The sequence below is a fragment of the Labeo rohita genome, chromosome 12 (genome assembly GCF_022985175.1).
Source record: "Labeo rohita strain BAU-BD-2019 chromosome 12, IGBB_LRoh.1.0, whole genome shotgun sequence".
Taxonomy (NCBI): Eukaryota; Metazoa; Chordata; class Actinopteri; order Cypriniformes; family Cyprinidae; genus Labeo; species Labeo rohita.
Genome location: NC_066880.1, coordinates 14,932,584 through 14,957,846, shown reverse-complemented (window position 1 = coordinate 14,957,846; position 25,263 = coordinate 14,932,584). Strand labels below are relative to the sequence as shown.

Here is a 25,263-nt window from a genome sequence, read left to right as displayed (position 1 = left end):
TTTCTAGTACACACTAATTTACATTTATCCTTTACACCGTTGCTCCGAGCAGATGCTTTTTTGTGCAGAAGTATGGTCTTTTTTTGAACCCCATTATCAGATGCTACATCATTTGGGGCTACTGTATCCACGGAAGCGAGAGCAAAATTGAAGATCTCATCAGCAAGGGAGCACATCACTAGGAATGCAGAATGCCGTAGCCTACGCTGTGTGTAGGCAGATAGCACAGGGCTCCAGGCAGATAGGCATCAGGCTATGAACATCCAGATCACAGCTTGCAGCTGGCTCAAAGCTAAATACAACATCCAGAGGTGACTGTCTGTGAGGGCAAATGCTCAAAAGCTCTTTCGTTTTAAAGATATAGATGGTTTAGGGTTCATTTCCACACACTAAACATATATACTTCGCATATATCTCAGCATAAACATTGAGAAATGAAATCTTGCTCTGCTCAACAAAACATATTACACAGGGTTTTGGATTGTAAGCAAACATGAACAGTTGCACAAATGTAGGTTGACGTGAATAGGTTACAACAGCATTGCCATGAGCTACTACACAAAAGGGTTGATGTTTCAGCCTGGTTAGACTCGTTTATGGTTCTCTCCTGCCCCCTGCTGATGTGTTGTGTGCAATGACAATACAATGTCAAGCTCTGTCTGCAGTGCTGATGATATGCAAATCATCATTTTATTATTATTATTAATCAGTTTTTTGTCTTGTTTAGGTTCTCCACAACTTTGGTTCTTATCTTTTTTTAATCCAACTTTTTACCCCAAATATTTTTTTTAAACATAAACATCAAGTATTTGTTTTTATCTTTATTTCTGTTTTTCTAATTCAGTTTTTTTTTTATAAGATACATTTGTAATGTGAAGTCTAAGTACATTTAAAACGCTGGGTTAAATACAATACAGCACTGAGTGAAATATGGACAAACCCAGCGACTGGGTTGTTTTGACCGAGCGATTAGGTTAAATGTTTAACCCAACCTTTTGGGTAGTTTTATTTAACTCAACTATTGTTTAAAAATTACTAGATGGTTGGCCTAAAAACCCCAAATCAGTTGTAAATTAAAAATTACTAGAGGCATTAGCAATAATCAAAAGGCGAGCATTTTTAAGCAACTTTTATATATATATATATATGTATATATATACTTATTATTAAATGATTACTGAACATATTAATAAATGTTAATTTCCAAACTATTTTAGGTTCATTTTAAGCAAGAAATATTGCAACTTTTAAGCAATAGTTGAGTTAAATAAACTACCCAGAAGGTTGGGTTAAACATTTAAACCAACAGCTGTTTTTAACCCATACTTTTTTTAGAATGTGTTATTGATTATTATATATTTATCGGGTGTTTTTCAAAATGCCTAAAAAATACTTAATATTTAAAGACAATATTAAGCTGTTTTTACAGGGTTATTATTGTTAACTAAAACTAAAACTATCTAAAATTAAATAAATATCTAAAATCTAAACTTATTTCAGCTAGTTGCAACATTTCTAACTTCTAATATTTCTAATTTCTTAGTAGTTTAAGCCGAAACGTTAAATTACTACCTGGAAATAAAATAAAAACTAAAATAAATAATAAATTAAACCTAAATAGTAATATTTAACAAAAAATAAATAAATAAAAAAGTGCACAGCAAAATTACTAAAATGTAACTAAAATTAAAAGTAAAATAAAAGCCAATACAAAATTTACTAAAAACCATAATAGTACATAAATAATGTTGGTATTATTAATGCACTGTATGCATAGGCATCTGTCTGTTACATTCATTTCCCGCTCACCTTCATTTTATTACAGTAGCTCTGTTGTTTCCTGAGCACTGTGTTGTGTATTCACCTGGGCTTGATAAGACAGGAACAGTCCTCTGATTGCCTAACCCACCCAGCTATATTTAGTACCTTCACCGTCCTTATCATCAAGGTAAAATAAGAATGTTGCTGAGAGGGCTTAATTACGTATTTCAAACAGATGCAGCGACACAAGTCTCATTTCCCCCGTTCCCTCACTATTGCTTTTGGGACTCTGTAGTAATGAAACAGGAATTGACCTAAATATTCACTTTGCTTCACTATTGTTTCTAATTATTGCGGCATTACAAAACATCTAAAGCTTCAGTTGTATTGTGGGAATTACATCTTAAATTAAAATTTGATAGTCGTAATTTAAAGAGTGCTCAAAGGGAAATGCATAAAAAAAAATCCAACATTAATTTATAACATGTTTTTCTTGAAACAACTTCTATGTTCAGGTCAAAGAAAGAATTTAACAACAATAGCAATAAAAACACCCTACTAACTACTCCTCAAGGTTATCCACTTATTCAGACTGTTTTATAAAGCCCACAGCTCTCTGGCATGGCTGTATTCCAATCACAGCTCTCACAGCACTTTTTAACACAAGTACACACAGCTGCAGTGCACAGCAATTAAAACTCAAAATTGATTTTTTTGTTTCTAATAGATTTCTTTTTTTTTTTTAAATGGCAGCCAAGGAGTGGAAAAATCTATTGGAATCACCTACTAGAATTTTAGCAGAAATTACCAAGTAAAGACAATTATCACATTTACCACAATATTAAATGGGAAAAGAGAGAAAGAGAAAGAGTAACATTATGTTAAAATTAGGCTTTTGTTCGTAGATATCATCTAAAATAAGTGTTAGTCTTTTAACTTACAACAATAAACTGTATTTCACTTTGGTTGATATAATAAGATTATATCTTTACATTGTTATCGTAATGGTTATAAAATAGACATTAAAAACAGGCCAATCTTGACAGAGTGCTTGTGAAATCCATCCTAAGCAAACAGTGGAGGTCGGACTGTTGCAGCTGATCTGAGGTAAGACGCTCATGTCAATCAACTATGGTGGGAGTGGCCTCTGTCGGTGTGACGCCAAAATGGCTCGATTTGAAAAAGGGGATATTATTTTTACGGATTAATTAAAAACCACTGCATTTTTTTTTTTTTTTTTTTTTTTTTTGTCATTATAGGGTACATGTGTACATATACTGCCAACACGCATTAATGTTCAAACAACATGTAAAAGTGAACTTTGCATCCGATGACCCCTTTAAGATGCATTCTTGAAAACATTATAAATAGTTTGTATTTCTTGTGAAGAACCAAACTTTATTTATCCTTATTTAATGCTGTCCATTTTTCCATAAGAGGGAAAAATGAGCATGATGCGAATAAAGCAAGCGCAAAATGATTGATCGCCTTCTGCTAATTGACTCCTTCAAGCTAGGTGGCGCTAGACCCATAAAATTTACGAAATTCAGTAAATTTTGTAAATTTTATGGGTCTAGTTTCCAGTCTCATTTGCATCCAGCTATTTTTACCTGTACAAAACAGCTTGTTTTGCTGCTCAATATTGCAAATTGGTGTCTTACCATATTATTTTAATTATGAACACACTGGTTTGTAGTGCAAACAGTTTTACTGTTTACTGCATGTTGTTATTCTTCTTGTTTAGTCTTGCCAGTAGGCATACTTCTGTTTTGAAACGAGATACATACATGAGAAAAAATGCATTTTTGGTCAGCGCCACCTAGCGTGTAGGAGTCAATTAACAGAAGGCCATCAATCATTTTGCGCTTGCTTGGTGTGAAAGCAAATTTTGTCTGCGAGTCACCTTGTTTTATTTGCATCGCACTCGGTTTGAAACGGCTTATGAACCATTTGAAATGTTAAACCAGAAGCCAAATCACACCAAAATGCCTGAATGTCACCATATTTAGGGGTTCAAGCACATAAAGCTAAAACTCTATTGTAATTGTTGAAATGGTCACAGATCAGTGATCTCCATGTAAAACTGATTGTGCAGACCAAACCGTAAGTCACAGACACTTGAAACTTGGAGGGATGGTTGTACTCACACCGGCTACAAAGTGACCAAGGATCGTTCCAATCGGCCTGTCGGGGGCGCTGCAGTGAACAAAAGTACGAAATCGGTCATAACTCCTAAACCATCAGACCCAGGCTCAAGTGCCTTATGTCGTTGAAATCCTTGGCTCATGGTGGACAAAACATATGCCTCAAATTTTCTTGTGAAATTTTCGAGGTATTTCATATTTTTTTGAAAACTTGCTTTTTTTGTGAACTAATCATAGGTTTTTCCCCCGATCAGAACCAAACTAGTGCAGAAAAATTCTCTGGAGAGTGAATATCAATAATTATCAAAAAAAAAAGTTGAACTTTTGACTCTGACAAAGGGATGCCTAAACATTCGAAAGGGACAGGGCCATTTTTAGTAAAATGCCTGTAACTCCTGAACCCAACGAGAAATCTTTGCCAAACTCAGAACACTTACATAAGAGCTCAATCTGAGGTCACAGGTCACTTGGTGGCACTAAGAGGGAAAAAACAGAAAAAATGTCTAGAACTGCGCAACCATGTGTCCTTTCAACATGAAAATCGGTTGTCCAAAGTGCCACGAGTGTCTATGAGGACATTTGCGCATCTTAAAAAACATGACCGCCATTGGCTGACAAATTTTTGAGCACCTGTTAGAGAACGTTAATGGAGGTCAATCAGAACGAACCTCGGTGGGCCTGCTCGCCTCACGGCCCCAAAAGTCTGAGAGAAATTCGAAAAAAAAAACGACCACTGGGGGATTTATCACATTTATGGCAATTTTAAGGGCATAAACGATTGTACGTTGTGCAGTTATTCCACACATACAACAGAACTCCGCATTCCAGACAACTTTGCCTCTAGAACCACTGCTGTCAATCAAATCATTTGTTAAATGATTGAGATGTCAAAAAGCTACTCTGCAAAGTAGTCCTAGGTTTTCCACTCAGTCTGGAAAAAAACACTGCAGTACAATTCTCTGGACTCTCTAGGTCAATAATTATCAAAACAATGTTGAAATTTACCCTTTGGGAAGCTGTAATGGGGTCATTTAGAAAAAGGGCCTGTCCAAATTTACCCAAAAGCCTAAAGGAAAACTCAAAACTTCATGAAACCTGGTGAGCACATGCGACAGGTGATTTTGAACAAGCATGCAGTGTTTTAAGGAGATTGTTAAAATGACTCAAAAACACTGTATTTCTATGGTAAATTACCTGGATTTGCCAAAAATGTTTTTTAATAATTTAGGTAGGTACAGCCTTGCTAAATAATATGTCATGTGTTTTTCCTTTTATACTTAAAAGCATTAAGCACTTGAACCCCAGTAATCGCTGCTTGCAGCTATATTTTTACAGAGAATTTCTTGCAGTGCAATTTGTACCCTAAGCTTTCATTTAGCCCTACTTTAAAAAAAATCTGTGTACACTAAAATCTGCGAAATTTCAACATCACTGGAATTAGCTGAGAGTGAGCGCTAGTGTATCTGTTTGGTGTCAGTGTCTGAACACACAGTCCACAACTATCAAACTTACACATGTCAGACTCAAACAAAGTTTTTAAGACTAAACAGCTCAGGTCATTTCCTGAGTAAAACAGGCACTCACAAGCCAACTAGCATCAAACTGGCTGTAATTCATATAGGGCTTCCCCTACATGTCATTCAGAAAGAGAATTTGTACACAAACCCAATGTGAAAAGGAAAACACACGTTTACCATGTACTTTTCAAAAAAGTAACTTCAAAATGAAACATTTCGCATGTAGCTTTTCAGGGACTTTCAGAGCTCAGTATAGATAGGGAGGACCGCATTCACGTTTTGAAGAAAGGATGAGAGGAGGAGAGAAATAAGGATTTGGAGGGGAGGATTGAACAAAACATTTGTTTGTTATCAGAGGACCTCTCTCCCAAGGTCTCCCTTGGCTCTGGCTTTAGAGCTTCTGACCAGAACGCCTCTTAGAAAGAGATCAGCCTCCCTGCGGCTTTCCTAGAACAGACCACTACAAGCAGAAAACAGAGCGCAAACAGACTCCTAACGAAGATCAATCTGAGCGGTCCAGCCCAGCCTTCACCTGAACATCAGCGGAGCCCTGGAGTTGCTTTGGGACGCTACACTAAAGGCCTCAGGTCACAAACACTGTAAAAACTTTTCCACTTGAAAGAGAAGATGATAAAGAGGATGGTGTTCTTGATGATGTTGTGCTTTAGTTTCGGCTGGTTCATGTCACACACAGAAGGCATGTCTGCTGGATCTCATTTCTGCTCATTCAATGGTTCAACTGGCTATTTCCTCTGCCTGGGCAACAAGGTCCATGAGATACCAAGATGTATACCGGAAAATACTACAACTGTGTGAGTATAAATACACAGACACGTATTTACTCGGCTATCTAAATGGGGACATTACATTAGGCTTCTATTGTTTTTATATATAGATAGTTATAGATTTTATAAGCTAATGCTAATCCACACAATAACCCTATCTCTCACAGGAAACTTAATGCATTTTTACCAAAAATGTTGCTTACTTTATTTTTATACCAGTTTTACAAATGAGGACGTCCCCAAAGGGAGGTTTTTGGAGATTTTGTCAGGTTTAGCTCAAAATTGTCCTCAAAAAAGTACACACACACACACTCAAATACATGTTCAGTTATAACATCTAGTTCAAGAATTTCACATTAGAGACATTACTTCAAATATTTTGATGCTGCCTAGCTGTTGTGGATGTTGTAGCTACGGTATGTACACTACCAGTCAAAAGTTTTTGAACAGCAAGATTTTTAATGTTTTTTAAAGATCTCTTCTGCTCACCAAGCCTGCATCGAAAGTACAGCAAAAACAGTAAAATTTTGAAATATTTTTACTGGTTAAAATAACTGTTTTCTATTTGAATATATTTTAAAACGTAATTTATTCCTGTGACCAAAGCTAAATTTCCATGTGACAATGAAGACTGGAGTAATAATGGATAAAAATTCAGCTTTGAAATCACAGGAATAAATGACATTTTAAAATGCATTAAAATAGAAAACTGTTATTATAAATAGTAAAAATATTTATGTTAGATAGTAAACATTTTACTGTTCTTGCTGTGCTTTGGATCAAATAAATGCCATCTTGGTGAGCAGAACAGACTTTTTAAAAAAAAAAACATTAAAAATCTTCCTGTTCAAAAACTTTTGACTGGTAGTCTATGTGTTGTTACTGTTAACTAAAACTAGTCAAAAAATCTAAATTAAGTTTAAATAAAATTAAATAAATATTAGATGAAAACCCAAACAAATAGAAATGTTGCTTTGCCAACTAACCAAAATAAAATAAAATAAGAGCTAAAATGACTAAAACTACTAAACTATTCAAACTGTAATAAAAAAATAATTAAACCTAAATAAAAAAATTACAAAAGCACATACATTTAAAAAAAAAAAAAAAAATTACACCAAAATTAAATATAAAACAAATTATAAAAATAATTACAAATAATAATACATGCATTTAAAAAAAAAAAACATAAAAACTTTTGACTGGTAGTTTAATACAATATAGTTATTTTTGCTTTAAATAAGGTCTTGATATTAAAATGTTTGATACCATAGAAATTCATAATTCACAATTCTTGTCACCAGTGTCAGTATTACAAAAGCTAATACTAGCCTAAATGTAAAAAAAAAAAAAAATAAATAAATAAATAAAAATAATACACATACATACATACATGTATGCATAAATCAGTATATTCAATTTTCATGAAAATATTATGATTAAAAGTTACTATAAAATAATATTAAATTAAAAATATTATACATTCAAAAATTCCACATACTGCATTGATTTTTTTATTTCAGTGTTTCTTTTAATTCAAAACAAACCACATTGTATCCTTTAATCATGATATTTTTAATTAAAATTGATTATAGTGATTTATGTGCTACTTTTCCTACATTTATTTTCAATAAAAATGAATTTTAATGAAACCTGTAATAATGAAAGTAATAAACAACATTCAAAAGCATTAAAAACCTAAGATTCTCAATGACATTGTTTTTGTTCCAGAGCTTGTTATTGTGGTTTGGAGAGAATGTAATTGACAAGTAGTGCATGTTTCTTTTGTCAGTCCCAGAATATTTTTTTTTTTGTAATCTCAAGGCTATTGTCCCTCATACAAATTCTCAAGCCTGACATGGGGGAGTGTGTTCTTTTATATCATGTTTTTCATAAGTTGCATGAAGTCATTTGTTATTTCAACCACTCAAAGAGAGAGAGGTAAACATGAAGATGAAATAAAACCATCTTTGACTCCTCAAGCAGGTTAATCGTAGATTCAGCTTCTGTTTTGAACTGACTGCCAGTCAGTTTGGATAAGGTTGCCCAGCTCAATCTATCTGAAGATGCCCAGCTGGATCACACATTTCAACCTGACAGGCTCTTTGTGCTCTGAGCCTCACTATGGGTTCATTACTTTAGGCTTCTTTACTTTTCCATTTTCAAAAAAAAGCATCAAGAGCTTTTCAGCTTGTGTCTCAGCGTGTCAGACTTTCTACTCGGCACCGCAAGAACGAACAGTCCTGATAGAAATTGTTCACGCTGCAGATGTTTTCTGTCTTTATAACTGTAAATATCAAAGCTGCACCACAAACGACATCAAACAAAATCACAAAAATAAAAATAAAGCTTGCTTTTAAACACTTCCTCCATCAGGCATTGAGATAATCCCACCCCAAATTCAGTCAGGGACAAATAAGTAAAATAACAAGGATCAAACTATGATATAACAAAGATACAGTGATTTTTCTCATCTTTAATATCTGTATCTCTTGTACCAGTGCGATTTATTTTACCGCATGCTTTACAGGGATTCTTGTCCAGAGTGCTTTGTGTAATCGTGCTGTCTGCGTTTCTGAGGGATTACAGGAATGAATATCCACAGGGAGAACACAAAGACACTAATGACAGCGTGCAATAGGAATTACACAAAAAACCTTGAGAGTAAATAGATTATTTGCAGTCTGTAAATAGGCTACTGGTAATTGTGTTTCCATTTCTCATAACATTTCACATCTTGAATGACCTAGTTTCTACTATGACTCATTCTGCTCATGCTAACTTTCATGAGAACCTATTAGACTCCTGAAGTGGAAGACTGGTGTAAGTTCACAAATATACTTGGAAAGAGTTTTTAGAGCGCACACACGCACAGAGAGATACTCTAAATTTAAACCAGCCTGATCTCATGAGAAAATGAAGCTTGTATACTTGAGAGAATGAATTTCTGCAATGAGATTTGTATGGAAACATGATTTTTAGAAAAAAAAAGTTTGCATCAAGGTCTGTATTCATGCTTGGTGTGAACATTTTAATGGGGTAGGGAGTAATTAGTTACATGTCAATGCATTACGTAATTTAAAGGAGAAATTTACTTCTAAAACCAAGATTCACATATAATATACTCACCTCCTTGTCATACAAGATGTTCATGTCTTTCTTTCTTCAGTCGTAAAGAAATTATGTTTTTTGAGGAAAACATTTTAGCATTTTTCCCCATATAATGGACTGATATGGTGCCCCGATTTTGAACTTCCAAAATGTAGGTTAAATGCGGCTTCAAACGATCCCAAATGCGGTTGTAAACAATCCCAGCTGAGAAAGAAGGGTCTTATCTAGCGTAACAACTGGTTATTTTCATAAAAAACAATTTAAATACTTTTTAATGTCAAACACTCATCTTGTTTTACTCTGCCTGCACTGTTTTTTCCGGTTTATGACAGTTAGGGTATGTCGAAAAACTCCCATCTCATGTTCTCCCTCAGCTTTAAAATCATCCTATATCACTGTTTTACCTTTTTTGTTAAGGGTGTTTGATCTTCTTTGCATGTTCACGTTGCAAAGACCGGGTCGTTACTTCTGCATTGATGTAGGGTGATTTTGAAATGATTTTTGAAGTTGAGGGAGAAAATACGATTGGAGTTTATCGACATACCCTAACTGTCTTGAGCCAGAATAGGCAGAGTTCAACGAGAGCAAGGCAAGATGAGCATTTGAGGTTAAAAAGTATTTAAATTGTATTTTTTAAAATGGAAATAACCAATCGTTTCGCTAGATAAGACCCTTCTTTCTCAGCTGGGATCGTTTACAACCACATTTGGGATCGTTTGAAGCCGCATTTAAACTGCTTTTTGGAAGTTTAAAAATCGGGGCACCATATCAGTTCATTATATGGAGAAAAATCCTGAAATGTTTTCCTCAAAAAACATAATTTCTTTACGACTGAAGAAAAAAAGACATGAACATCTTGGATGACAACGGGGTGAGTAAATTATATGTGAATCTTTGTTTTGGAAGTGGACTTCTCCTTTAATTACAAAATAAATGTACCTGTAATCCGTTACAGTTACTGAGAAAAAAATGTCTAATTAAAGATACGTCTACATTAATCCGGGTACATTTGAAAACAGAGTTTTCGTTTTAAAATGCACTCCGTCCACACTAGCGTTTTCAAGCATTTTCCAGAACTTTTTCATCCACACTGAAATGTAGGTAAATGTTAAATTTGCCTTACTGCGCATGAGTAAAACCTCAAAAAAACACTGGGATGACACAGACAAAACAGACAGTACGTTTTCACACAATTCTTCTGGCAGGATCATTTTATTTACGGAAATATTTCATCATTCACTAATGCGTCCATGTCGCGCCCACTCATGTTTGATCAAAAAAGCAGCTGCCCTCATGTATACGGCAACTGTGAGTACATTTTATGTCATTTTTTTAAGACTGTAATATGAAGAGTGTACAAGGTAAATATCTTTACAGTTGCAGTGTGAAAGTGAATAGCACATAACAGGCATAATTACGATATAAACATAGATGTCTTTTGGTACAATATGCGTCGTATGACTAAACATGCATCACCATTTTCAAAAGCCTCCGTTTTCACAGTAGACACTACAACGTGAAAATGGCGTTTTCAAATTTATCCATTTTGGAGAGCGTTGAACTGAAAGCTCAGTTTTCCTTGACAAAAACACTGTCTCAGTGTGGACAGAAGGCCAAAACGGAGAAAAAAAGATGCGTTTTCAAACGAAAACGTATTAGTGAGGACATGGCCTAAATTACAAAGGGGGTTACATCAGAATATTTACTATTTGCTATTTACTATTTACTAGGTGCTAAAGAATGATTCTGTGGTGGCTGTGCTTTAAATTATTATGATCTTAATACAAGTGATGAAGGATTCAGAAAAATCGACCGTAATTAGTGTTGAGTACTACTGTAAGGTTAACCCTGCACACTTTTAATGTCTGAAACATTCATTAGAAATTTAGAAAAGTACACTGTATAAAGCAAATTGTTGAGTGACTTAAAATAATGTTACCCTGCTTTAAAATTTTAAGTTCAGTAAACTCAAAACAGTTCAGTCAACCTGAAATGTTAAGTGGTACTAAGTGACAATAAAACTAATTGTTGGGTGACTTAAAATAATGTTACCCTGCTTTAAAATTTTAAGTTCAGTCAACTCAAAACAGTTTAGTCAACTTGAAATGTTAAGTGGTACTAAGTGACAACCTATATTTAGATATTTGAGTTGATTCAACTTAAAACTTAATAAACCCAGCTTTTAAGTTTAACAAACCAAATTTTTAGTTTAGTGAACTCAGATATCTACGTTGTAACTTAGTACAACTTAACATTTCAAGTTGACTTAATATATTGTTGACTGAACTTAAAATTTTAAGGCTAACAAATTATTTTAAGTTGATTCAACAAATTGTTTTTTATTGTTTTTTACAGTGTAATCAAAAAGTAATCAAATGTAATCAGTTATACTACTTTAACAAATTAAATTGAAATAGTTACACTACTTATTACATTTTAAATGGGGTAACTTATAATCTGTAACCTATTAACATTGATCTTCCCAACACTGCAGACCACTCATTTATAAATTAATAGGAGATTTTGTAGCATACTCTCCATTCATGTAAAGAATGGTTGCATGTCCATTACCATAGAAAGTAGCTGCCAAGAGGTCTCAACAAATGGGTTGCACATTCTACAGACTTATTAAACTAGATTCAAATTAAGTGACTGGTGCAAAAATAGCAAAGCAAAAATAAATAAATTGTTAAAAATAGCTGAAATGTCGGCGCCGATAGCATTGTGGGCAGCGTGCCAACATGTAGCGCCATTGCGTCCCGAGTTTGAGTCCCAGCTTGTGGACCTTTCCCGATCCCACCCACCCCCCTCTCCCACTTCGTTTCCTGTCACTGCTATACTGTCCTATCAAAAATAAATGTGGAAAAAAAAAAAATAATAATAACGAAAAAAAAAAACAAGCTGAAATAGCCATGCCAGCTTTTATAGGATTGCTCATAATACCACATTCACCTCTAAATAGACTGTGATATTTATAATTGTAACACATTGATGGTATGAATTGTTGGATGGTGAATCACATCTCTTCTGTCTAATTTTGAGCAGGGAGATCAAACTGACTCAGATCAGCGTGTTTCGCCAAGCAGCCCTGTCTGAACTACATGAGCTGAAGAGAATGTGAGTGCAAAGAGTGAAGGACACCAAGATGTTTACTATTAAAACATGGAAGTGTATATTCAGCCAAAATCACACATGGAGATTAGAAAGTGTTCAATTAAACATTTTAAACCTAGAGAATTGCTCCTGAATGCTTACAACTCATTTTTGGCTTAGTTTTGACTTAATGCAAAACTGCATATAAACACATGATATTTAGTCTTGATTGAATATGTTTAGACTTTGATATAGAACATGATGTTTAACAGTGACCCAAACACTAGGGATATGTATCACAGAATTAAAATACTGCAAGAGATTAACAAGTGTTTTTTATTATTCAAAGATAAAATCAAGTTTACTTGATCTCAACATTTATTTTATTTTATTTATCAAACCAGTATTTATATAGTGATTTGTTTCCCCCCTTTGCACTTAAAGAAAGTGCTGAAAATTTACTCAACCTCAGGCCATCCAAGATGCAGATGAGTTTGTTTCTTCATCGAAACATAATTGGAGAATTTAGCATTACATAGGGCCTTGTGATTACCACGATGCAGAAAATGCAGGCGAAATCCAGTCATAAAAATGGAATTTACTGAATAATGCGGAATGTCACGGAAATTGCTGAATTTTGGTGAATAAATCAAAACTAGGTTAGTACACTTAATGCATGACTGTGAATATTACAATTTAAATATATCTTCTGTGTCTCTGTGTGAATGAATGACACAGACGCACAGTTTTGTTTACTACAAACATACTGAAGCATGTGTGACCTTCGCTGTGTTTCCAGCCTCTGCCGCCTCAGTATATGAGTACATGAACACATAAACAATCTCTAGAGCAGGAGTGCCCAAACTCGGTCCTGGAGGGCCGGTGTCCTGCAGAGTTTATCTCCAACTTGCCTCAACACACCTGCCAGGAAGTTTGTAGTATTCCTAGTAAGAGCTTGATTAGCTGGTTCAGGTTTCTCTATTTGGGGTTGGAAATTAACTCTGCAGGACATGGCCCTCCAGGACCGAGTTTGGGCACCCTTACTCTAGAGTCACTTCATGAGCATTTTACCGTTTCTTGTGATAATAATAATCGTTGTATCATATACAAACAAAAACTTAAAGGTCTTCACAGCAACCCGTCAAAACTAAATGTCAGTTTAACTTGAAGAAACTGTGACAGAAATATATTACTTAATGTAATGGTAGTACTACTACAAATAATAAAATAATTATTAAATCATTAGCTTTTAAGGAATATTTACTTGAAAAATGATTTACCAGAATTTATTTACCAGAAAAAATGTAAATACACAATACAGTATTTATGAATAAATAAATAATAATATGTGTTTTTATTAAAACTATTAATTAGAGATGCTTTTGATTATTAAAATGTAATGAAACCATTAAAATGGAATACAAAAAATAATAATGGAGAACACAGAATTTGGTAAAAGTAAAACTGAATTGTGGGGGTTAAAAATATTTCTTAGGGACTTAAATGTAATTTTTGTTACATTTTTAATAAAATGCTGTTAAAATGTGAATGTTTCATGATTTCAGTTAATTAATCATGCTTACTGATTAATATTTTTTAATTCAAGCATTAGGTCTAGAAGACCTGGAATCCTGAAATGAATTTAGGAATAAATAAAACACATTTCATATGGCACTAATTACATCACTTGTTTACCAGTGGATCCTCCGTAGTGAATTGGTGCTGATTCAGATAAGTCAACTTTTCCACTGAAGAAGCAATATTATGGATAGAGGACTCGTATTTTAGCCGACAGGAATGATTTGGGCTCGTTACTTGTGGATTACTGTGATATTTTTATCAGCTGTTTGGACTTTCAATCTGACAGCACCCATTAATTGCAGATGATCGATTGGTGAACAAGTGATGTATTGACATTTTTTTTTCCAAATCTGTTCTGATGAAGAAACAAACTCTTCTACATCCTGGATGGCCATTTTTAGCGAATTTTCATATATAATTATTCTCCTCCTCAGAGTGGTGTCCGAGAATGGTGCTCTTGAGCGAATTGAAGCCTTCGCCTTCTCCAACCTGACAGAGCTACAAGAAATGTATGTTGCTGCATGCATAGAAATTACGTCCAGTTACATTCTTATCAACACATTTTATTTTAGCGGTTAAAATATTATGTTAAAATTGGAATCACAAATTGCAGTAAGTAATATGAAAAACAAAATAACTTTATTTCTATCTATCCATCTATCTGACAGAACTATTACAAAATCCAAAAATCTTGTGATGCACAAAGATGCCTTCTGGAGACTTCCAAAACTACAGTATCTGTGAGTTCTGTTCTGTCTTTATTACTCTTGTCTGGTACATTCTGAATCATTTCAGGTCTTATGCTGTGGTTCAGCAATTTAAAGGGAGTATATTCCCACAAGAGTTTCAGTCTATCATTGAGTTATGCTAAAAGTCCTGAAAGACCTCAATAAAAGCAGAATGACCTAAACACAGGTCAATGTCCATATCAAATGTTTCTCACAGGAAACAAAGGCTGGAGACACAAAGACAAATACAAATGTCTCTCTGACATATTACATTCATTAATCTTGTCTGTATATGTGTGTGTGTGCTCCTTTAGGACTATATCAAACACTGGTCTTAAAGTCTTGCCTGATTTCTCCAAGATCAACTCTGCTGCTCTTGAATTTCTATTGTAAGAATTGTCTCTCATCATGCTGTCTTTGTCTTAATGTACTTTTTACTTGGTTTGGGTGGATTCCTATTCAATAAATATTTGCAAACAAATGATTAATATAGTAAAGCGGATCTATCTTAAATCTATGCTATACCACATCTACGTTACAGTGACCTACAAGATAACATGTACATAGAAAGGATTCCTAGTAACGCTTTCCTCGGACTGACCAGTGCCACCATAACTGAGTTGTAAGTATAAAAATTCAGTTTTTCCATCACAAGAACAAAATATAACTGCAAGCAGCAATTACCAGGTTCAAGCGCTTTAAGGATTTAAGCACATATGAAAAAAGACATTATTTAGCAAGCCTGTAACCACCTAAATTATTCATTTAAAAAAAGCACTTTTGGCATATTATGCCAAATATTTTTTTTTTTTTTTTTTTTTTGACGTTTATTACTGTTATAGCGCCAGCTGTGGTCTGATCCCATTAAAACTTTGCATGCTTGTTTAGAATCACCTGTCACACCAGGTTTTGTGAAGTTTTGAGTTTTCTTTTAGGCTTTTGGGTAAATTTGGACAAGCCCTTTTTCCCGAGGTTCGGCTTGAGCGCAGAGTTCATTGGAACTTCATTTAAAAACACGTCAAATGATAAGCTTTCGTGACGACGCGGCAGTGGCCCGATTGGGCCAGTGACAAATTCGTCAGCTGTGCCGAGCATTTATCACGCTGGCCCCGGGGCATCAGGCACCATTGTCCAGCCCTGGTATGATATCGCGTGTATGTGTGAAAAACTACGCAATGTACAATCATTTACGGCAATGTACAATCATTTACAAACCTATGAAAAATGTGATATTGCCAACAGTGGCTGATTTATTTCAAATTTCTCTCAGACCTTTGGGGCCGTGAGTTGAGCAAGAGTTTCCACCGAGTTTTGTTCCGATCGGCCTCCATTAACCTTGTCTAACAGGTGCTTAAACTTTGTCGGCCAATGGCGGTCATGTTGTGGCAATTCGGACCAAGATGTGCACACCGATTCGCAGTTATAGCAATTTTTTTGCTTTCTTTCCCTCTTATAGCACCACCAAGTGGACAAGCTCTGCGATTTTTTTCCTGTGACCTCTGGGTTTGACAGAGATATCTCATTCCTTTCAGGAGTTATAGGCATTTTACTAAAAGCGACCCTGCCTCTTTCAAACGTTTTGGCGCCCCTTTGTGACGGCGACTTTTTTTTTTGGATAGTTATTGATATTCACTCTCCAGAGAATCTTACTGCACTGGTTTGGTTCCAATCAGGTGAAAAACCTAGGACTAATTTGCCGAAGTAGGCTTTTCAAATACCCGAAAATTTTGCCAGGCTCACAATGTGAGCCAAGCGTGAGCCAAGGATTCCAACGACAGAAGACACTTGAGTCTGCGACTGACAGTTTAGGAGATATGAGCACTTACGCACTTTTGATCAGTGTAGCGCCCCTGTCAGGCCGATTGGGGTGAGCCTTAATCACATTGTAGGTGGTTTGAGTACTACCATCCCTCCAAGTTTCAAGTCTCTACGGCGTACGGTTTGGTCTGCACAATCAGTTTACATGGAGTTTGCTGATCTGTGACCATTCTAATAATTGTAATACGGTTTCAGTGCTACATGCTTGAACTCCTAATTACATTGTTAAATATATTGAAATAGAAAACATTAACAAACTTGCCAACCCCAAACTTTTGGAAACTTGGCTAACTTAATGCACTCTTCCAGGAGATTAACAAAGAATGGGATCCGCAAGATAGACAGCTATGCATTCAATGGTACCAAAATTGAAAAACTGTGAGTTCACTTACATCCCTTATATATTCATGAATTAGCATCTCATATAAAAACTCTAATCTTTCATCTAATCCCTTTCTCCCAGCTTTCTCATGGGAAACCAGCAGCTGAGTCATATCCACACATACGCCTTTATAGGAGCTGAAGGCCCCATCGTTCTGTAAGCATGAACAACTCTGACTTTCAACAACAATACAGCTCACCAGCTTGAGCATCACACACCCACTCTAGTCCTCAGGACAAACTCTCACAGCAATGCCTGCTTCACTCACACTAACCTCTGTTACCTGGTGTAGTTCAACAAAAAGCTAAGTACACCCCGTCCTGCATTAGACACTGAACTGACCAATGTCATTACAGGGACATCTCACGTACTGCTGTCCACACTCTGCCAGAAAGCATGCTGAGGACTCTTAAGCTTCTGACGGCCATCTCTGTCCACTCACTAAGAAAGCTTCCCAGTCTGGAGCTGTTTACTGAGCTCATGCAGGCCAACCTGACCTACCCCAGCCACTGCTGTGCCTTCAAAAACTTCAAGAAGCACAAGTCAGTCAGACAAATTATGACACATCATAATTTACTCATCCTTATCCTATTCCAAAACTGTGTGCCTTTCTTTCTTATACAAAAGGAGATATTTGTTAGAATGTCTATGCTGCTCTTTCCATACAATGTAATTTTACGGTAAGAAATGGTGCAAAAGCTATAAACGTCTGTTCAGACCGAACATTTGACGAGAAATTTGGTATGATAAACATTTTCATTTAAATGAGCAGCTGTTCCATCTGTTAAAGGGATAATTCATACAAAAATGAAAATTCTGTCCTTAATTACTCACCCTCAAGTCATTCTAAACCCAGGACCTTCGTTCATCTTCGGAACACAAACTAGATATTTTCAATGAAATCTGAGAGGTTCTGTGTAGACAGCAGTGCAACTACCACATTCAAGGCCCAGAAAGAAAGTAAGGACTTTGTTAAAATAGTTCATGCGACAGTAGGTGCATTTACATAGAGCATTGTTATCAGTTTAAAAGACCAATCTGAATGAAAATGCTTCATATAAACACCTCAGTCGGTATAAAAATGCTCAAACCAAATGATACTGTAATCGGTTAGAGAGGGGTGGGATAAACCTTTCTATAAACAACAAAACAAAATTAAAATTCTGCCATGTAAATGCATTAAAATGATTACTTTGTGTCTACGTCAAGCAGGACAGGTATCGCACCAAGGTGGGGGGCATTTGCGGGCCATGCTCCCCTGTCCATCCTCTCCCCTCCTTGCTAAACATGATACATTTCGAGAGCAAAAGTGAATGGATCAACCATAATGTTATCATAGTCCATGTGATATAAAATAAAATAAAAACTCGGAAAACAAAATACTGATACAATGCCACATTGTAGGGCTGGGCGATATGGCAAAAAATTAAAATGTTATGGGGGTTCAGAACGTTTGACTGATTCTTAATTTTTTATGATTTTTAACTAGTCAAATTGAAATGTAACTACAACATGATTCAAGTAACTTTTTCGTTATTTAACCCTGTAGTTAAAGAAAATTCTGAATATGATGTAAATGTTAAACAAAGCACTTGTTAAATATCTTTGCAGTCAAAAGTCAAGGTAATTCAAATTTAAAATGACTGAAGGTATAACACCAGTAGACTATTATTAACTAAAAATCTTCTGTAAAAACAATGAACATGAAACATGAAATATCAGACATACAGGAGTAGTTCTTCACAGGTTTTTATTAGATTGCGCTGCTTTTCCATTGTTTTTTTTATGTAAACATCGACACGTTTGACTGTTACACTCGCGTCTATTGCAGTGCAGCATGCATGAAACAGCATTCTAAAAATGTGGCACTCATGTTAAAAGAAGTTCACTCATAGTGGTTAGTGCGGCGACATGTAGCACAGCTGTGTTTGCGGTGACCTGAGTTCGATTCCCTTCTCGAGGTCCTTTGCTGATCCCACCCCACTCTCTCCACCCAGTACTTTCCTGTCTGCTCTCTACTGTCCTATCTAATAAAAAAAAAGCCATAAAAGCCCCCAAAAATCTAATTTAAAAAAAACTTGCATGTTTTTCCTATTCCACTGCTCACATTGCATCTGTCAGCACAAAAGCACTTTCTGTATGAATGTTGCCTAGCGTTATGAGTGCATCACACACGAGCGGATAATCATGTACGCCAACATGCAGTTGGATCGTTCTTTTCTGTTATCATATTGACATATTGTCAAAGTGTCTAATTCTAATGTTTGGTAATATTTTTATTCAAGATCGCGATTACTCAAGTTCTAAAAAAATAAATTTGTGGCAAAATATTATATTTGAATTAATCAATTAAACCGATAAAATCTGAAAAATCGCCCAACCCTACCACATTGTGTGCCTTTCGGTTGTGATGTTCAGTTTAAGGGCAACAAGAGAAGCGATGTAAATCTTTACTGCTTTACTAGCGATAAGGAAAGGAGAAATAAAAAGGAAGACACCTGTGGACAAATAAAACTTCCTAAAGACCTGCGTCTTTCTTCTTTCCACTTCAGCCCTGATGCCTTGAGGCTTTTAGTAGACCACAACTACTGAAAGAGCTTAAAGGCAGAGACAAGAAACGCTAGATGCCATCCTGGCAGGATGTAAACGTCAACCCTTGTCATGACACTACAGTCACTGAATGAGTTTCTCATTATGGATTTCACTCTGGGGGTGTTCAGAATCCTTGTGGGGAAAATCGATGATGCAGCATTTGGTTTGAGCATATGCTTATATCCATCATCCCCTGCAAGTTCTTTCAGTAGCTGTGGTCATCACTATTTTATTTTCCGATTGTGTTGCGGTAAAAATGGCAACGGGTAGCACCAGTAGCTCACCAAGTGCAATGATTTTACATCCTCGAAATAATGGTGCTCCACATAGTCCAAAATATGTATAAAACAATGTGGATCTTTTAAATAACGTGAATCATTTACGTCATATGAAGCCATTCAAGTCTTAATACCCAAGGTTCACCATTCACTTTCATTGTCTGGAAAAGAGCAGCTTGAACATTCTACAAAACATGTCCTTTTTAGTTCCACAAAAGAAAAACAACATGAGGACAAGTAAATTGAAAACTCATCTGTACACTTTCTGTTCACACAGGTCTGTGAAGAATCAAATGTGTAACGATTCTGGTGCTCTTCTCTTGGAGCCATACTTTTTTGAAGACCACTGTAAGGATGTGATAGAAATGACCTGCTACCCCACACCAGATGCATTCAACCCCTGCGAGGACATCATGGGTTTTACATTCCTCCGTGTTCTGATCTGGTTCATCAGCATATTGGCCATTGTGGGCAACTGCACTGTCCTCCTGGTACTGCTTACGAGTCGCTACAAACTGACTGTTCCCAGGTTTTTAATGTGCCACCTGGCTTTTGCAGACCTTTGCATGGGCATTTACCTGTTGATCATTGCTGGCAAAGACATTCAGACACAGACCCACTACTATAACTATGGCATCGACTGGCAGACGGGAGCTGGGTGCCATGCGGCAGGCTTCCTCACGGTTTTCTCCAGCGAGCTGTCTGTTTATACTCTCACTGCCATTACCCTGGAGCGCTGGCACACCATCACTTATGCCATGCAGCGGGAACGCCAGCTGCGCCTGTGCCATGCCTGCGCAATAATGGCGGCTGGGTGGCTTTTTGCCCTGGTGATTGCTCTGATGCCAATTTTGGGAGTGAGCAGCTACAGCAAGACCAGCATCTGCCTCCCAATGGAGGTAGAAGCCGCGACTTCACAAGGTTACGTAGTGCTGTTGCTCCTACTCAACGTAGCTGCTTTTCTAATCGTATGTGTTTGTTATATGCGCATCTACCTGACCGTTCGCAATCGCGCCTTCGTTCCTGCCAATGCAGATATGCGTATAGCAAAGCGAATGGCTGTGCTCATCTTCACCGACTTCCTGTGCATGGCTCCCATCTCGTTTTTCGCCATCTCAGCAGCCTTGAAGCTACCGCTGATCACCGTCTCTCACGCCAAAGTCTTGCTGGTGCTTTTTTACCCAATAAATTCCTGCTCGAACCCATTTCTTTACGCCTTCTTCACCCAAACCTTCAAGAGGGACTTCTTCATTCTGACTAGCTACTTCGGCTGCTTTAAAACACGTGCGCACGTTTACCGCACAGAGATCTCTTCGGGGCAAAACGGAGCCATGGTGCCTTCACCAAAGACTAGTGATGAAACACTGTATTCCCTGGGTCACATCGCCCATATGCACTGACCACTAACTCAGTCCGCCAAAATATGCAACCCAGTCTCATGACGAAAACATAACTGTGGGAACGTGTTTGCGAGATGCAAAATACGTGCCAATAAGTACATATCACAGCAGTTTTAGAAATGTCCACCAAGTGGCATTAAAAGAGTGTTTAATGGAACAATTGAACGTACATATTGTACGTTTTATGTGATGTTGGTTTTGTACGCGTCACCGCAGTTCTGAGATGAAATGTCCTTTGAGTTGCTCTATTATGCTAATGCTCCCTGACATATTAAAATAACGTACCATGTGCATTACACCTAAACCTACTCAATAGTACAAAAGCGAATGTGACAGTCGCAACCTTGCCGTTTTAGCTTGTTTTTCGCTCTTCCATCTTTCAGCGCAAGTTTTTCAGAAGATTCGTACCTAAGGATTCCACATCCCAAGTCAAATTCTGCACCGGCTGAGCTTCCAAGCAAGCTTGTTATGTCTGGAAAGCGAAACATGGAGCTGTGTACGAAAACAATTACAAGTGCTTGCTGTTTTACCACCTCTAGTGTTCATCTCTGTTGGAAACTGCAGTGAAATGTAGCTATTGGTTCGTATTTTGCGTCTCACGAACACGTTCCCACAGGTACATTTTTGTCATGAGATCAGGTAGAAAATATGCTGCTTGGAGGCTGAAATACGGATAAATAAGGAAAGACGTGGAATCTGGATGTGAAATTTTGGAAGGTTTTTACGCCGTGAAATAGGGTAAAGGCATCTTATATTGACTTTGGGTACTTATATCACATGACCTTTCCGGTTAAATGATTCAGAATGTCTTTAGAAGTACGTACTCCATTCACAAGATGCTGCTTGATTGACCTTTGACATATCCTGTATGTATTAGTGTACAAAAATTGAGATTAGGTGATATCTTTGGTATGAATAATGTAGATCTCTACATCTTTAAACAAGCATGCAGCAATACATATTGTCAAATTAATTAATACTTCTAATTAAGTGTTCTTGTGAAATGGTTGTTAAATTTAAAGGGATTATACATCCAATTTTTTTCCTTTCTGCAGAAAAGATAATGCTTTGATTTTTTTTTCTCTCTCATACAGTAAAAGTCAGTGTTGTTTTGGATCACATTAACTTTCTGAAACATATGAGTAACATTTATGATCCATGGAAGAAAGATAGTCATACAAATTAGGAACAAATTAGGATAAATTTTGACAGATTTTTTTTTTTAACTGCCCCATTAAAGCTTGCTGACACTGGTGGCAATGGTCACCATGCAATAAATGCAATAAATTAATTAATTAATAATTAATTAAATGAATTAAAACAAGAATGATAATAAAATTTAAAAAATTGTAAATTGTTTGTTTTGTATATTTGTTCATGTTTAATAACCAAAAGTAAAATTAATACACTATATAAAAACGTCCAGTTTCATTCAGATGGTTTTGTTTTCTGTATCATTTCAGTTCCCATGTGTGCTGAAACTGAAAAGACATTTATAGCCCTTGCCATCTCCCCTTCTTATCACAAATATTTCAGTCCTTTAGCACTGGAATGATTTGTTCAAGGTCACTATAACCTCGCAGGCCAACCGCAGCATGAGAGTGGATGTCTACGAGGATGACTATGAGAGTTTTAAGTTGAATGTCCTTACAGTACATCTAATGAATCCTTCACTGGATATCCACAACAAAGTACAGCAGAGTCTGCTTCTGCTTTACATGAACTATGCATGAGGCACAATATAAAATCCAAGTTAGGAGTGAGTTTCACTCTATCCAAGTCTTCACTCTGTTCTTATCTTTGCACCTGCAATAATGTTTAAGCTCTGAGACAGACAGAGAGCTGTTGTTCTGCTATTTTTTTTTTTTTTTTTTTTTTTGGCAGCATGTTTGCCTCAGTGTTGGAGTGGAGCGATGGGAGTGTGTGGCAGTTGCAACAGATGTGCAATACAGCACCCTGAACTCAAACCTCAAATGGGCTGAGGAAGTCTACAAAAAAAAGAGGAATCTGTTATGAAGATACAGCTCATGTATCAAGGCCAAGGGTTCAATGCCACAAGTCAAGGGAACAGTGGACAGCGAGAAAACCACACACGGAGTAGGCAGGCCATTTTCACTTTAAAATCTTTTAAAAATCTTTTTAAAAATATATTTTAGGACTTTTAAAAACACGGGTATGTAGCCACTTTACATTTTAATTCCTACACCCACAGTGAGAACCATTAATGTACCACTATGAATAATTACAGTATACAATAAGAACATATTGTAATTCAAAATAGTGTTTAGGTTATTGATCATCAAACGTCTTTGGCTTCAACTGACCACTGGATGGCGCTGTATTCCACCATAAGCATAAAGCAAGTCATGAAAAATACACTACACTTGCATATTACTATTGCTACAGAATATAATATATACTGTGCATGGTATGCAGATGTTCTGTATGCATAGATTACCTAAGATGTTCAAAGCTTGTGGAAGAACATCCCACAATGAAATGCGCTTGACATGGCCTTTCTGTTCTGAAAGAATATCAGCTGTTATTAAAACAATTTCTTGACTCATTGTTTGATTGGACTAACAAATGTTGAAATTCTTACACAAACTGGATCAAATATGCTAAGCTGTTTTCATTTCATTTCAAAAGTTGCGTTCATTCTTAGATCCATGGTGAAAAAAACAGCATATGCTGGTAGGTATGTTTTGATGCTGGAATGCTGGTTAGGTAGGTTTTGATGCTGGTTTAAGCTGGTCCTCTGCTGGTTTTTGCTGGTCTTGTTGCTGGTCAAGGACCAGCATGAACCAGCAAAGGACCAGCATAAACCAGCTAAGGACCAGCATAAACCATCAAAGGACCAGCTTAAACCAGCATCAAAACCTACCTAACCAGCATTCCAGCATCAAAACATACCTACCAGCATATGCTGTTTTTTTCACTAGGGATTACAGCTGGATGGAACTCGATCTAAACTATATGCAATTTAATAAGGTAATCCGACAACAGTATTGTATAGCACTATTTGAAACGTTATCACAAGTCTTACTTGCACTTATCTTTTTTCCAAAAATAGTAGTCAGCATGCAATGTATTATTTCCGCAGTATTAATTTTTTGGCATTTCCTATGGAACATAGCCTAAGGCTTGCTCACACCAAGGACGATAACTATGAAATTTGAATAATCATTCTAATTATGTGAGAATAAGGAAGTCCACAACACGACCATAACGGTAACCATACTATGGAGAGGAATGATAGCATTGTAATTACTTTCAGAGGGAATCAGAATCCACTATGGGCTAGAGACTTTTACTGAGGACATTATTGCAGTGTGTGCTTACACTGTAACATTAACATAACGTTATTATCCATTAGTGTGGAAGCTAATATGGTTCTTAACATAAGGCTATTATCCACCAGTGTGGAAGCTTATATCGTTCTTAGTTCACCCAAAAATTTAAATTCTGTCATTTATTACTTACCTTCATGTCTTTCCAAAACTGTAAGACCTCCGTTCATCTTCAAAACCCAAATTAAGATGTTTTTGATGAAATCCGAGAGCTTTTTGACCCTGCATAGACAGCGAAGGAACTACCACGTTCCAGGCCCAGAAAGTTAGTAAGGACTTCCTTAAGTATTTGTTATGTGACATCAGTGGTTCAACCATAATGTTATGAAGCTACAAGAATACGTTTTTATGAGCAAAGAAAACAAAAATAATGACTTCATTAACATTTCCCTCTCTTCCATATCAGTCTCTGCTAGTGTTCACATGAGTGTGCCTTCCTCTGCTTGTAAACAAAGCGCAGCACATCCGGGTTCTCCGTAAGAACGCCAACTCCTGCATCAGCAACAGTGTTGCCAAGTCTGCGGATTTCCCGCGAAACTGGGTTACTTTAACACAGTTTCCGCAGGTTGTTTTTCATGTCCATGGGTTGAAGTGACCCCAATAACGTAATATTTAGCCCCTGGGACGCAAATTTTACCAGAGGAACCCCACCAAAAAACGTGCATTTTACCCCTGGAATGTGATTTTTAACGGGGACCCCCCTCAAAACACCACTGGGCTACT

The 25,263-nt window shown here is 36.4% G+C and overlaps 1 protein-coding gene across 1 annotated transcript; it reads left to right on the top strand.

Moving 5' to 3' along the window:
- Positions 1-5,833: 5,833 nt before the first annotated feature.
- Positions 5,834-22,509, top strand: fshr (follicle stimulating hormone receptor). The gene is made up of 10 exons (XM_051123970.1): positions 5,834-6,234; positions 12,364-12,435; positions 14,427-14,501; positions 14,661-14,732; positions 15,035-15,109; positions 15,262-15,342; positions 16,848-16,916; positions 17,002-17,076; positions 17,277-17,462; positions 20,068-22,509. Exons 1-10 carry the CDS (start codon positions 6,050-6,052, stop codon positions 21,188-21,190), a joined length of 2,013 nt encoding a protein of 670 aa, XP_050979927.1. The 5' UTR covers positions 5,834-6,049; the 3' UTR covers positions 21,191-22,509.
- Positions 22,510-25,263: the final 2,754 nt, after the last annotated feature.

What these genes read in the sequence shown, in the direction of transcription:
- fshr (XM_051123970.1), top strand. Translation starts at nt 6,050, where the DNA reads ATGATAAAGAGGATGGTGTTCTTGATGATGTTGTGCTTTAGTTTCGGC. An exon ending in CCGGAAAATACTACAACTGT is followed by an intron (nt 6,235 to 12,363) that starts GTGAGTATAAAT and finishes AATTTTGAGCAG; the next exon opens with GGAGATCAAACTGACTCAGA. An exon ending in AGTGCCACCATAACTGAGTT is followed by an intron (nt 15,343 to 16,847) that starts GTAAGTATAAAA and finishes GCACTCTTCCAG; the next exon opens with GAGATTAACAAAGAATGGGA.